This window comes from Mesoplodon mirus, assembly GCF_964341445.2.
Source record: "Mesoplodon mirus genome assembly, chromosome: 4".
In the NCBI taxonomy this organism is placed as follows: Eukaryota; Metazoa; Chordata; class Mammalia; order Artiodactyla; family Ziphiidae; genus Mesoplodon; species Mesoplodon mirus.
The window spans coordinates 162,970,814-162,986,328 of NC_138979.1; the positions used below are offsets into that span (position 1 = coordinate 162,970,814).

Genomic DNA, 15,515 nt, shown 5'->3' on the forward strand with positions numbered 1-15,515 from the left:
ACTCTTCCTGCCTTTCCCCCTACCGTCCAGTGCACAATACGCTAGGCAGAGGTTTGCAACACTGAGCCCAGTGGCTTGTGGAAGGTCTCACAGCTTATCTAAGGCACGATCGGGACTAGAACTCAGCTCTCCTGAAGCTTAGCCTCTCAGGGGTCACAAACTCAGAAGGCTCCAGGGGCCCTGTGTGTTGCACACTGGGGAGGGCTGGAGTCTGAGGCAAGGGAGAGCTGTGCTTGCCCCTTTGGGGGGGTTCATTCAGTGTGCCCCACTGAGGGCCGGGAATGTCCACTTCTTGATAAGTCTAAGAGTGAGTCCAAAGAGGGTGTGGAGAAAAGGGAAGCCTCCTACACTGTTGGTGGGAATGGAAATTGGTGCAGCCAAAAACAGCATGGAAGTCCCTTAAAAAATTAAAACTAAAGTTTGAGCAATTCCACTCCTAGGCATATAATCTGGAAACGGTGAAAACTCTAATTCAGAAACATACATTCACCCCAGTGTTCATAGCAGCACTATTTACAATAGCCAAGACATGGAAGCAACCTAATTGTCCATCGACGGATGAACAGATAAAGAAGATGAGGCACATATATGCTATGGAATATTACTCAACCATAAAAAAGAAGGAAATAATGCCATTTGCAGCAACATAGATGGACCTAGAGTTTATCATACTGAGCGAAGTAAGTCAGAGAAAGACGAATATCATATGATATCACTTATATGTGGAATCTTAAAAACATGATACAAATGAACTTATTTACAAAACAGACTCACGGATATAGAAAAACTAATCATTACCAAAGTGGAAAGTAGAGGAGATAGATAAATTAGGAATTTGGGATTAACAGATATATACTACTCTATATAAAATAAACAACGAGGACCTACTGTATAGCACAGGGATCAATATCTTGTAATAATCTATAATGGGAAAGAATCTGAAACAGAATATCTATAGATAGATAAATGTACATATATATCTATGTACGTATATATGTACAACTGAATCATTTTGCTGTACACCTGAAACATTGTAAATCAACTATACTTCAGTAAAAAATTAATATTGCATATTTAACTATAAAAAAGAAAAGAGTGAGTCCAACGTCCGAGGATGGCAGTGACCGGAACCACTGGGCACTTTGCTTTTTTTTTTTTTTTTTGCGGTACGCGGGCCTCTCACTGTTGTGGCCTCTCCCGTTGCGGAGCACAGGCTCCGGACGTGCAGGCTCAGCAGCCATGGCTCACGGGCCCAGCTGCTCCGCGGCATGTGGGATCTTCCCGGACTGGGGCACGAACCCGTGTCCCCTGCATCAGCAGGCGGACTCTCAACCACTGCACCACCGGGGAAGCCCCCACTGGGCACTTTGGACTCACCGTCTGGTGATCTTTCCAAGATGCCACTTACTGCTTAGGGGACATGTGAGCCCCACCCCCGTGCCTGCCCATCCAAGGCCTAGTTCTGCCCATGCTGTGGAGAAGGTTCCCAGGCTGGCACCCCTCCCACCGCTCATGAGGGCCCCCCTTCCCCTCAGATCTCCCCATGTCTTAGACGCCACTCTCCCCTCCTCTCTATCTAAAATTCCCCATTCAGACCACAACTGGCCCAACTCTCAGCTCTCTATCAGGCAGAAAAAGAAGGCAGCTCGAGCGGATCCCAGAATTTGAAAGGCGTTGTGGCTTGTTGGAGGGAGGCTGCTGTCTTTAAGGAGATACTGGTGGTGGGGATTTCAAGCATCACAAGGAGGCCAGAAAGGGGCATTTGGGGACAGGGACTCTGGGAAGGAGCCCACACACAGGACTGCCTCCCCTCTGGAAGCCTCCCAACGCTGGCTCTCAGCTGCTCTCGGCTCAGAATTTCAGGTCAGTGCCCTGCTCCCTGACTGCCAGCTTCTGGCTAAGGCTGCTTTCAGTGGGGAGGACATTAACATGTGATCTCGCTTCGCCCGCTATCCCTTTGGCCCCTCCGGGGCTTCTCTTTTCGCCTAGGTTGTAGATGAGCTGTGTTTCTTCCTCCTCAGAGCCCACTCCATCTTAGGGTCTTTGGTGCCTCCCCTGCTCTGGTCTCTGTGGGAGGGGGTGTGAGAGGTGCCCGGCTGTGCTCAGCCTTCTGGCTGCGTCTGGTCCCCTCCTTCAGGTGCCCTGATACTGCCTGGGAGGGCAGCAGCCCGGAAATAACTGAGGCCTTTCCCCCCTGGCTAGGCGTTGTCCCTGAGCCCTGGAGGATGGCCCCAGCCTGGACTGTCCTCAGACCCACACAGTCAGCCTCTGGTAGAAGCTGCTTCATCCAGGGCAACTCGCCATCATCATCAGTCTGGGAGGAACCAGATACACCACATAGTTCCTGAAATCAGCCTGTTTTCACCTGCACAGTCACCTTAAGCAGCTGACTGTCTGCTCTGTGAAGAGAGAGGCTGAGCCTTGTTCCTCTCTCTGTTCCCACCAGGGCCTGTCACATAGTAGGTGCTCAATAAATGTGTTGGAGGAATCAGTCAGTCAATGAATTGATGAATAAAAATGCGACTCCTTGTTACTTTTCAGCAGGGAATTTATTGGATGTCTACAAGAGTCCACATAGAAAGACAATCTAGTGTCTGGGTTAAAAGGATAAAGTCAGGAGCAGGCAGCCTGGCTTTGAATCCCAGCTCTGCCACAAGGCTTTGGGCAAGTTATATAACCTCTCTGGGCCTCAGTTTCTTTATCTGGAAAATAGGGGTAGTAATAAATCATACCTCAAGAGGTTGCTATGAGAAATAAATAGTGCAGGTAAAGTGTGTGTACGACAAGGGCCTGCCATGCAGAGAATGTTCGGTAAGTGTTGGTCATTCTCACTCACGGTAGAATTACTGCGTCAGTAGTGTCAGTGGACTGCGGTCTACACTAGGAATGGGGGAAACCAGGGCACTTCATCAGCTCCATTCCCGCCCTCTAAGATTCACAGTAGAGTTGGGAGACGAAATCCACAAGGAGGGAGGAAGGTAGAGCTGCCAGGTGTAGGGGAAGATTCCCCCAGGGCTGGACTAGTTGAGGAGAGGCCCTGTGGGATGTAGTGGGGCTGGGAGAGGCCTAGGCTGATGGAAGAGGCATGTAGTTGTGGGGTGTGGGGTCACCCACGAGGTGGCAGAGGGCCACAAGGGGGATGTGGATCTTGCCAGTCAAGTCAGGAGACTGTACATCATGCAGGTCATCCCTACATTTCAGGGTTTTCAGCTTTTCAATTCTACTCTAGCTCCTGGAGGCCATCTTGGCAGAAACAGTTTCCTTCCAACCCCATTTGCTGAGTCTGGGTGGGAAGGAAAGAGTTATGGGGAGCGCCCCGAGGCCCCTCTTTGGGTCCAGGGATCTCCGATGGTCCCAACTGAGTTTTCCAGCAGCTTCAGGCTGAAACTCTGGGCAATAAACATGACCCCCTGCCTTTGGTCTCCAACCTGGAGGACCCTGCTGATCTAGACATCCGTTTGTGCCTGATGCACCCAAGTTGGACACCCTTGACCTAGGATGAGCCAAGCGTTTGTAAGAAGCGATCAGAGAGAGGAGACAGGGGGAGCGTGCCCCCAGGACTAAAATCTTCCCTGACTGTGGTTGCATACTCATGATCCTATTACTGCTAAATGGAGACTTGAAATTCCCAGAAATCAACTGGCATCCCTGCCCCTGGATAGTCCTTCCCATCCCCACTTCCACCCACAGCCTTGCTTTTCTGCCTAGCCAACTCCTATTCCTCCTCTGTGGCCCAGATGTCACCTCCTCCGGGAAGTCTTCCAGCCTACCCACGGCCGAGTGAGTGCTTTCCTCCAGGCTCCCCTAGCACCCTGTCCTCCTCCTTCCATCAGCACTCTCATACCACGGGACCGTCTGGGATTGGTCCTCTTCCCTGTGAGCTCCCCCAGGTCAGGCAATGGGTCTCACTCATCTGTGCCTTCCTGGTTTTTGGCACCATGCCTGGCATCGAGTCAGCATCAATGAATGTTTGAGGCATGAATGGAGAAGCTGGGCCAGCACGACCCAGAGAGAGAGGAATAGGGCAGAGGCAGAGGCCAACACCAAGAGCAGCTGAGCTACCCCAGACACCGCCTGCCCCACCAGCAGGCTCGCCTGGCTGGTAAGCAGGTCCAAGGTTCAGCCTCATCTCTAAGGCACCTGGGATAAGACAGGAGTCAGGCATCCTTGCTCTCTGCCCATCACCCCCTTTTCTGCCCAGCAGGAGGGGCTGCTTCCCAAGCATCCCTGAGTGCTGCCCAGAAGCAGGGCAGGAGGGACATGAGGGGGAACAATGAGGCCAGTTGGAGGACACAGGGTACAGAGAGGAGCCGGGGCACTGGGGGGACCAAGTACATGGAGCGACAGGGACAGCCATGTTCTTAGTGGAGGAGACTGGCTGAAAGATGGCGGCCAGGACCGAAGGACCGGGCTCCTCATTAGAGTGGAGGGGGATGTGGCTTAGGTCTCCTCAAGTACATCCTTTCCCCAAAGCTCCTTTGGTTCCCAAGCACTGGGGAGCCCGGTATCTCACTGTGTCTGACACTGGGTGTGGAGACCAGAGGACCTATGACCTCTATTGCCACAGGCAGATGGTTCCCCACCCCACGGCTTTGGGAGTCAGAGAGTTGTGCATAAAAAAGCTCTGAACCCCTTCCTCCACTCACGGTTGCAGAGTGGTTATTAAGAGTGACACCATCGGGCTTCCCTGGTGGCGCAGTGGTTGAGAGTCTGCCTGTCGATGCAGGGGACACGGGTTCGTGCCCTGGTCTGGGAAGATCCCACATGCCGCGGAGTGGCTGGGCCCGTGAGCCATGGCCGCTGAGCCTGTGTTCCGCAACGGGAGAGGCCACAACAGTGAGAGGCCCTCGTACCACAAAAAAAAAAAAAAAAAAAAAAGAGTGACACCATCAACTGCCAACCAATGGGGCAATGACAGTGGCGAGCGTTCAGGGGCCCTGAACCCTGCCCAGGGTCATGTTCTCCTCCCAATTCCAGTGCTCCTGATGGCCTGTCCTTTGAGGTCACACTGATCACCCCACCTCAGCCTTCAGGATCACCTTGGATCCTTTCACCAGTGCCCCTCCAGTCACTCTCCATGTCTGTGAAGTGCCTCGGATATCTTCCCTTCCTTACCAGCCTACAGCCACTATTCCCCGCTAGAGCCTGATTACATCATACGCAGATCATAGCAAATGCCTCTTATCTGGTCCCTCCCACTTCCAGTCTACCTGCCAAAGCTCCATTTTCTGAACTCTAGCTCTAAACAGGTAATTCCCTTGCTCAAAACCTTCAATGGTTCCCTATTACCGGTCAAATTTATTCCAGATCTCTTAGCTTGGCATTCAAGGCCCCTCTGCTCAGGTCCCAACTCTTAGCCTTAACTCCCTCTGCCTCACTGTGATGTCCCCTATCCTAACTGTTCCACGATCATTCCAAGGCTCCAGGCCTGTTCCCTCCACCTGGACAGCCCTCTCCATCCCTCTCCACCTGCAGAATCTTATCCCTCCTTCCAGGCTTTGCCCAAATGGAAGCTCCCTGCTCCCTACCTGTGGATGTGCCCTCTTCGTCCTTTGAGCACTCCCAGGAACCTCTCCCAGGATGTGAACCCCTGGAGGACAGAGCTGTCTCATTTGTCTTCCAGCCCCCACTGTGTGCACAGCCCAGTGCTGGGCACATCAGGGGAAGAAGAGCTATGGAGTGAGTGAATGAGCACGGATCTGTGCAATCATTGAGCACCTACTACGTGCCTGGTCCCTGCCAGGCATCCAGGGTACAGTGTGAACAAGGCAGGTGTGTCTGCCCTGTGGAGTATGGATAGCTCACACTCTAGAATGTGCTGAGGGTTAGCTGCAGCTCCATTCATCCCTTCCCACTGGCCCCAGCATATCTCGGGGCTGCCTTGCTGGTTGCCCCTTGGTGTGTGTTCAGGGAATGCCGACCCATATACAACACTGACCTTGGCTGAAGGTTCTTCAACAGCCCGAGTAGAATGAGCACCTTGCAGCTGTGTCCTCCATCAGTCCAGGCCTGCACATCTTTGGATGCATCAGAGGCTATGCCCATTCACCTGCTCAGGGACAACTCCCTCCTTGCAGGGCTCAACACCCTCCCAGCTACCAAGGTGTCCACGTATTATAGGGGCCAAGAGGGCAGGGGGCCCTGGCTGATCCTCAGTGGGAGTCAGTTCTGGCTGAGATGGAGGACCAGGTGGACTCCCCTCTTCATTCACTCCCCAACTGTCATGGGAAGGAGTGGGAGAGGAGGATTGCGAGAGGGAGGCGGAGGCAAGTTCCCAGGTGGGACATTCCATCCCTGCCTATGGGTCCACAGCTCCCAGCACGCAGACCTGCTACCAACCAGGGTTGACACCCACACTTTTACCAACCACACGGCACAATCCTGACCACTCACAATGGACACTGGCTGAAGGGCTGGAGCAGGATCCTGGGGGCCCCACGCAGCTGCCAAGCACTGCCCTTTTCATCGCTGGATTTGAGGTGAGCCCAGGATCCCAGGGAAGGAGCAAGAGCGGCTGGGCAGCAGGGGTGGATTACTCAGGGAGTCTGGACACTGGTTATTTACCTACTGGAACAGAAGCATTTTTAATACTTACCTTAAATATTTTAGCAGCTAGTATGACTGTGTCAGTGTATTCCAGCCTTGCCAGCCCTGCTACCAACCACAGTGCCAAAACAATCACACCAAGTCCAATTTAAAACCACATATTTTATTGATGTTCTTCATCGACAGTATAGGGCCATGTGTACAAATATTTCTCAAGTCCTACACCTGGCAACCTCCCCACTGTCACCCCCACTGACCAATCAGCCAGGAGGTGACTCCCTGCACATATGCCTTTTGCTCCCTCACACTGCTGAGCCTCCAGGAGATTGAGCATGGCAGGGCTGGCTTCCAAGCTTGAGCTTTGGGGTCAGGGGTGAGCCAGGCCCTTTCCCTTCTTGCCTTCCACTCCCACTGATTCAATATGGTCAGAACTGAGGGTGAGGATGGCCCCCCCACCCCAATGACCCCTCCATCCAGGAAGCCTGGGGTCCCCTTCAACCCTCTCTTCCACATCCTTCCCCTCCAGGTGACCTATCCTGCTGACCAGCATGATGGCAGAGTGACTGTTTTTCAGGGGGTGGGGACATGGGGGCAGCAACAGGATGCTCTTGGTGGCAGGGATTTCATCTTGTTCACCACTGTATACCAGTGCCTGGTAGAGACTTGGCACATAGTTGGTGCTCAGTAAATACATGTAGGATGAATGAATGAATAATATAAGAGGGAGAAGTATGAGCAGGTGGTACCATTACTACATTAGTTCTCTAGGGGGCATGAAGGCAGAACCAAGATAAAGTCCTCCCAAGCTCTGCTCAAGAACTCGAGGTGTTGTGCAGTGTCGTGTGGCAATGGTTGGGGTCACTGTGGCCACCAGCTGGACACTGCAGAGTGTGGGCTCCAGCAGACTGGATAGCAGAATGGCCTTGGGACCCAGTCAGGAGGGCGCACTTGTGTTGTCCCCACTCCCTCATATGCCCCAGGAGTCTGGTCTTCTGAGTCCCAGAATGCAGAGCAGTGCCCTCATCCAGAGCCAGTCAGGGGTGGTGTCCCAATTGCACCCCTATATTCTGGTCTCCCCATTCCTGAGCCTCAACTCTCCCAATCTCAATCCTCAGAGTTGAGCATGATTTTCCAGCTTTGCTCTCCCCACCACTGCCCCAACCTGCCCCTGACGCTGCCCCATCTCCCTGTCCTCAAAGGCCAACCCCCTCAACTAGCATTAATACCTAGTAGTCCCATCTCCCTGGAGGTCAGGTAGGATCCTGAAAGTTTGCATCATGATTTTCAGACTACTCCACGCCCGTCCCATCCTCCACGAAAGCAAATAATTCACAGGTATCTCTGCAGATCTTGCCTCTGGACCTGGCAATCACGAAGAAGACACTGGCATCTTGGGGTGGGAAAGGATCTTCCTTTCCCTGACCCTGTGCAGAAATTCTTTCCATAGTATGCTTGCCAGATGACTGCCTAGTCCCTTCCAGAATACCTCCAGTTGTGAGGCACTCACTACCTTCCCAGGCAACTATTCAAACACTGAACAGCTTTAGCTGCTAGAAGGTCCTTCAGACATGAACCCATTTGCCCCTTTCATTCTGAGTCCCCAAATATCCCAGTGCCCAATCTCTGTGTGACCCTCTCTCTTCCCATTCTTTCTCTATTTTCATAACATTCCTCACCACTTTTCTCTCTCCCTCTCTCTCTCTCTCTCTCTCTTTCTCTCTCTCTCTCACACACACACACAAATGCCCCCTTCTATATGGTTGTGCAATCACATACCACTCTCATTTATCAGTATCTCCCTTTCCTTCTCTCTTCTTCCTTGCCTTCCCAGCATCTAGCAAAGACCCAGAGGCTGGAGACCAATGGGGAAGGCTGGAAGACTGCCAGGGAAAGGAAGCGTCCAGCCAGGTCCTGGATTGCACTGGGTAGCCAGCTGAGGCGGGGTGGACAGGGGACAGCAGCTAGAAATCCCAGGCCATTGGTTGCTGTCTCCCAGAGAAAGGCCTTGCAACTTGAGGGCTGGGCAGCAAGCTACCGAGTTCTTTTTTCCTTCCACTGTTCAAGATTCCACAGAGGGGATGAGGACACACACCGCCCCTTTCCCAACCTCACTAGCACTTGGCAGAGCTGACTTGGCTGCCTCTGACACATGGTAATTTTAAACCTTTTTGCTAGACTCCAGGTCCTGGGGAGCTTCATACCAACAGCAAGAATCCCCTCCCTACTCCTAACGTGGGGCTGAGAGGAAAAGCTCTAGCAGATAGCAGTGATGACATGAGACTTGGTGGAGCGTGGGTGAACCAGGCAGAGGGGAAAAGCAGGCACCCCAAGGGGGAAGAAACAAAAGCAGAAGCTCTGAACGGTTAGCAGCCACCAGGCTGGCTCACGGGGAACCTAGCAACGCCTTGGTGGCCATTTTCCCTCCTTGTCATGATCCACCAGCCAACTCTGTTCTCTGTATGTTACAGACCTGGGGTGGATGTTAGGACCTCACCAGTCCAAAGTTGTAGTGGGCCATGGGTGGAGACAGGGTGTTGTGGTCTTCTGTTCACGAGGAGTCAATACACACACACAGAGAAATGGTGGGAGTGCCTGCTACTTGTCCCGCTGCTTGGAGCTTTCACTTCCGACATTGAACATGGGGACCAGCAGGCCCAGGAGCCACCTCTTTCCGAAGACCTCCTGTAAGTTCTTGCGCCAAGGCCGGGCCCTCACTGCCACCCCCTTCCGCACCTGGTGGCGGGTCTGCCCCCGGAGGATCAACAGCAGCTGATGGCAGCAGAAGCCAGCGCAGGCCAGGCCGATGGCAAACCAGAGGTAGAGCATGAGGATGACGAACATTTCAGGACCAAGGACAGCTCCTGCAGGGGGCGGGAAAGCAACAGAATCACTTTACACGCAGGCCACGCACTGAACTGCCATCCAAGCAGGCGCTTTCCGCTAGGGAGGGAGATTAATGAGATTGAAGCTACATCTCAGCTCTGCAGCGAGGGAGAGGAACAAGTTGTCCTAACTTTTTCTGAGTGCTGACGGCTCCTGAGGCGAGAGAGGAGAACTGGGGACGTGGGTGGGGAAAGGAAAGGAAACTTCTATGGGCAGTGCCTAGATGCTAGCATTTCCTCAGGGTCAGTGATACCACCTCTCTCTCTCTCTCTCTCTCTCTCTCTCTCTCTCTCTCTCTCTCTCTGCCTTCTCTTTTGGGGCTAGAAACAGGGAGAAGTGTTTTTTTTCAGGAGGAGAGAGGAGTGAGCTGAGGACCCTGGAGAGGGAGCTGGTGCCTGGGCAGTTGTCTAGACTGCAGTGCCTTCTCTTCGGAGCTGTGAGCACTGGCTGGGAGGACTTGGGAAAGGGACAGCATGATGGAGAACAGGGCCTAGTCATCAAGAAGAATAAATCACGAGTTTCAAGACAGTGCAGAGGATAATTCAGTCATCAATGTTAAAAAGAGGACAGTATGGCCACTGGAAATTTCAGCCAGAGCCGTCCTGTCAGAGCTTGCTAAGGCTGGAAGAGGCCCCCAAGGTCATCAGTCTAGGTCCCTGCCTTGAGCTGGACCTTCCCTAAACCCCTCTAAACCAGTACTCTCCATGACTGGTTTAAACATCATTGAGTAAGAGATTCCCCACTCTTCCTCCGAGTTGGGGTGGCCGGTCCGTGCTAAGTTTGAATCTCCCAGCTCTGTGGTCTTGCACAAGTTTCTTAACTTCTCTGAGCTGCAGTTTGCTCATAATGTAAAATGGGTATAACAACAATGATTCCATAGGGTTGCATGATTCAGAGAAATTGTGTGCGCAGTGGCCAGCATTCTGGTTCACACTCAGCGCAGCACTCCCTCCCTGCTGGGCATCCTTCACAGATAAGGAGACTACCTCCAAAAGGGGCTCAAGTTTAACTCTTAAGACCATCACGCTTTCTCCTTCTCCTTTCCAGGGCTTGGAGATCTGGCTGAGCTACTACTTTAGCAGACTTGACCTGCCCAGCAGCCAGGGCAGTGGGCCCAGGAGAGAACTCAAAACTCAAAGCCCTCCTCAGCCCCTCTCTCCAGCAGGGCAAGCTCACCATCACTTCCTCCAGTGAGATGCGGGTACCTGCCAGAGACCCTACCTTACAACCTATTCAACCTCTGCAAATCTCAACCCTATTCCTCCCTTCTCCAGCTTCCCGTGGTGCCCACGGACCTCTTCTCATCTCCCCACGTTTCCATTCCCAGACCCCTGAGGGCTGGGCTTTTAAAACTTTTCCAGGGACTTCCTTGGCGGTGCAGTGGTTAAGACTTCACGCTCCCTATGCAGGGGGCCTGGGTTCGATCCCTGGTCGGGGAACTAGATCCCACATGCATGCCACAACTAAGAGTTCGCATGCCACAATTAAGCAGCCTGTGAGCCTCAACTAAGGAGGCCGCCTGTTGCAACTAAGACCCAGTGCAACCAAATAAATTAAAAAAAAACTTTTCCAATCCGAGCAATGGTGGACTCAGTGGCCAGGAGGATATGGATATGATTCAGGTTTGCTCATTAGCATCCCCTTCTTGCCTTCAGCCCTAGGAGCTTTGATAGCAGGTTTCTCTTTGCAAACTTGGGGACAAATAAAGTCCTGCTGCCCAGGGGATGGAAATCTCAGTCCAGCTGGCTTGCACAGGGGGCAGGGGGCAGCAACGGGACAGGGCTCACCTCGGGCTGTGCCATCCCTCTGACCCACTTCTTTCTTGTCAGCACAGGTTAGCTCAGGCAGCCATGTGCAGGATGAAGGATTCTGGGACCATGGTGCCCTCTGGGGTGCAGGAATGCTACAGGCAAAGATGGCCTTCAAGCTGGGATGTGCAAACATCAGAGCTGTCAAGCGCAAGCCTGCCTTGCACCTCAGCCTCAGGGACAAGCCTGGGCTGATGGAAGCTGTTTTCCACAGTCTCTTTTTTCTGGCGCTAAATCAAGGCATGTAGAAAAGACCTTGTGGCCTTTCCCCGGCCCCTTGCAGCAGCTACAAAAGGCTATTCTGGGGACATGCTTTCTCTCAAAGTGTTTGAAGCTGCCTAGCCTGGCTGCCTCAGCTCCTCTGAACTATTTGATAATAGTTCTACTTCTTTTAGAAAATCACAGAATTTTCCTAATGGGCCTGAAGGGCCACACCATCCAATCACTCCACCCTGGCTTTCCACCAAGCACCTATAGCACCTTTGACAGATCATCACCCAGCATCTTTAATATACATCCTGGGACAAGAAGCTCTCTCCCACCCAAAGTGGCTCATTCATCAAGAAGCAACTGCAGAGCGGCAGTATTGTGGGAAGAATGTGGGCTCTGGAGGCTAGCAGCTCTGAGTCCAAAGCTTGGGTTGGACTCACACTAGCTGTGTGCTTTCAAAGCAACTTAACCTTGTTAAGCCTTTGGTTGCCGAGTCTTTAAAAATGATATAATAATACCTTCCTCACAAACTTGTCCTGAGGATGGGATGAAATGAGACCTGCATGGTGGTTAGCACATAATATTTGCTCAACAAATATTAACCCCTTTCCCCTTCTACTGGACTTTCTGGCACCCACCACACTGGCACACTTTTCCAAATGCCATGACACAGGTCAGATGGTGTCATCTCCATTTCCCAGATGAGAAGAATGAGGCTCAGAGGAGTGACACAACCTGTACTGGTCCCATGAAGCCAAAAGAAAGAACAGCTTCTAAAATCTAACTGGCCAGTCTCCTTCCTCTCTGGCATCAACGGAGGGCATGTGGGTCCAGCCACCAGAAGACCCCTCCCACTTCTGGCTCACGGGGCCCACACACAGCCATCCCATGCTCTGGTGGCAGATCTGCCTTAGTACCACAGTTGGGGACAGCTCCATCTAGCAAACGACTTGTCCCTTTTTACACCCTCCTGTCCACCTGGCCTCTGGAGCAGATGAGAGGGCAGTGCCCTCAACCATTTGGGTTGAGAAGAGAGGGAGAAGGGACAGGAAGGAAGAAGCTGAACAGGTGAGGTGTGTGTCAGGGCAGGCGAGAGAAGGGCCGCCAAGGGGAAAGATGAAAGGCCAGCAAAGGAGGAGGATGAGATGGGAGAGTTGGAGATTAGAAATCATGGCCTCGGGACTTCCCTGGTGGTCCAGTGGTTAGGAATCTGCCTTCCAGTGCAGGGAATGTGGGTTTGATCCCTGGTCGGGGAACTAAGATCCCACATGCCATGGGGCAACTAAGCCCGTGCACTCTAGAGCCCGCGGGACAACTAGAGAGCCCCCGCACCGCCACTACGGAGCCCGCGCGCCCTGGAGCCTGAGCACCACAACTAGAGAGAAGCTCGCGCGCCGCAGCGAAGAGCCCATGAACCGCAACAAAAGATCCCGCATGCGGCAATGCAGATCCTGCGTGCCGCAACTAAGACCCAATGCAGCCAAATAATAAAAAGAAAAAGAAAAAGAAATCTTGGCCTCCTTTTCCTAGTGGGTCTGGTGAGGAGGTAAAAGATAGTGGGACTCATTTTTCTGCTAGAATAGGGATCTGGGCCCCAAGATAGGCACTGACTGGCTCTGTTCCCCCGTCAGATCAAAGCAAGAGGTTCCTCTTCTTTACTTTCCTGTCTCCCACCCAAACCTAGCACATATGGACAGGCCTCAAGCCCAGGCTTAAATCAAACCATTTCAAGATCCTCTCTTTGGAAGCACCCATTTTTATGTGATGAAACTACTTGGAAAAGAAAGTGTAATCAGTCTCTCTGGCTCTCCTCATCTCTCCACCTGCCTGTGCTCACACTCCATCGCCTAGCCCGCCCACTTTCCCTCCCCCGTCCTGGTTATTTCAGTCCCAGCAGCCTCCTATGCTGGCGCCAGGATCCAGAAGGTCCGAGAGCTCTGAGTTCTGGGCCCAGCTCAACCACCAGCCCTCAAGGCAACCCTCATAGCTGGGTCCTTCTTCCAGGGCCTCTGTGTTCCCACTGCCAAATGGCACAAAGTTTTATGCCTGCAGAGGACTGGGCTGAGGCCCCAACAAAGACCAAAACAATGGCTTCCCCCAGAGTGGGGCCGAATTTTATGAATGTCCAGCCCAGGCATATCAAGACAATTTGGGGTTCTCAGTGGAAGAAGCTGCCCTCTGTCTTTTTTGTCCCTGAAAGGTCAATGGGGTATGAAACATGCTGTATTTCCTGTGCTGCTGTGCATTGTCTAAACACCTGGGAGGCAGGCCAGGGGCTGCTGCTCGGAAGTAGTAAGATCCTGGGCAGCCATTTAACCCCATCTGAGCCTCAGTTTCTTCATGAGAAATGGAGATGACATCACACACGCACCGCTCTGTGTCCATATGTGCATGCTACTAATTGTAAGAGCCAAGTCAGTCAGAGTCAAAGGCCAGGGTAGGTGGAGTGAAGGAAATGAGGTAGGGGCAAATTTCATGGCCAGGTAGGGTGGTTGCTGACCGGTGTCAAGGCCTGGTTCCTGCCACCAGGAACCAGGTCCCTCTGGGCCTGGTACCCCACTCTCCTTGGGGTACACTATATAAAGCACCTTCCTCACCAGGGGGCATAGCTGAGTGTGAAGGTCTACATGCCTGGCTCCTGCAACTGTGAGAGTCTCCTGGAGGGTCAGATCCCACACCAGTCCCATGGCTCTGTGGTGTGAAGATGGAGCCATTAAATATGGCTGCATCTCCAACCAGGATGCTCCTTGCTCTGAGCCATCTGCAGACTGGAGAACAACCTGGAAGGGGTCAAATTTAGTGGGTAGGAGGGCGAGGGTTAGCCTTCTGCTGGGACTGGCCCGGCACCCTGGTCAACCTTACTGTGGTTGATCAGCAAGACCTGGAAGGCAAAGTTCTCATAGGAATGTGTGAGCAGGATTGGGGGCCAGGCAGAGGAAGGACATAGCATGGGGGTACTTCGCAGGCTGCACGGAGGGATGGCCAGCAATCAGCCCCTCCTGGCACAGGGCAGGTGTATTGCCTGGTTTGCCACAATTCTATGAGCAAACGGACAGTGGCGAGCAACGAGGAGAAGATGAATGAGGATGGGGGTGGGGAGGGAGGTTGCCAGGTGACATACAGCATGCCCAGTTAGTCTGAATTTCAAACAGATAACTAAAAAACTTAGTGTAAGTATGTCCGCTGCAATATTCAGGAAATACTTATATTAAATAGTTATGCATTGTTTATCTGAAATTACAATTTAATTGGGCACCCTGTATTTGCTAAACCTGGCAAACTTGGGGTTGAGGTAGAAGGTCTTTGCGTAGGGCCCAACCTGCCTGCCAAGGCCCACTCACCGGAGAAGAACTGGCTGATGGAGGTGGGAAGGAGCGTGAGGAAGGCCAGGGGGTGAGCGAAGGAGATGGAAAGGACCGCGGAGATGTAGGCCACGCCGGCCACCATGGAGTAGAGGCAGGCCAGGGAGGTGTAGAGGCAGAACAGGATGAAGTTGCGCATGTTCCTGCTCCCGATGCAGTTGCCGGTGAAGAAACAGTGATGATCGTGCCTCAGGGTGACTCTGGCGCACACCCGGCAGAAGTGGGCGCTGGGCGGAGGGCACAGGGCCCTCCTGGCTGCGGTCCCCTGGCAGGCGTCCAGGTCGTCTGGGGAGTTCTGGATGACCAGGACATAGTTACCCAGGGCGTTGGTTGAGAGGAACAGGAAGAATGCCCCATGGAGCAGCGCAGGTGAGAAGAGCCGGGCGGCCGAGGGGTCCTCACGCATACTAGGCAGGAAGAGGAAGAGCTGCAGCACGAAGGTCACCAGGGAGATGCACAGGAAGTAGGCGGGGGCCACCACGTTGAGCAGCCTCAGGGCCAGCATCCTCGATTACATTCCTAAGGGGCCCAGGGTGAGAGGAAGACTCACTGCAGCGTCCGGAGGGCTCCCTAAGGTGCTCCCTGGCGCTATCTGTCCGTCCCGCTCCACGCAAATCCATGTCCCTCGGGTCACTCCTCCTCTCTTCCCTAACCCGTGACCAAGCAGGCGTGAGACCCCGAGATCATGACAGCCTCTGGGAGCCAA

General features: G+C 53.1%; 1 protein-coding gene across 1 annotated transcript; it reads right to left on the bottom strand.

Annotated features, from left to right (window-relative positions):
* Positions 1-9,141: 9,141 nt before the first annotated feature.
* Positions 9,142-15,314, bottom strand: ZDHHC22 (zDHHC palmitoyltransferase 22; the record flags this gene model as incomplete). Its single annotated transcript, XM_082617999.1, has 2 exons — positions 9,142-9,407; positions 14,789-15,314. The coding sequence occupies 2 exons, from the start codon at positions 15,312-15,314 to the stop codon at positions 9,142-9,144; spliced, it is 792 nt and encodes a 263-aa protein (XP_082474125.1).
* Positions 15,315-15,515: the final 201 nt, after the last annotated feature.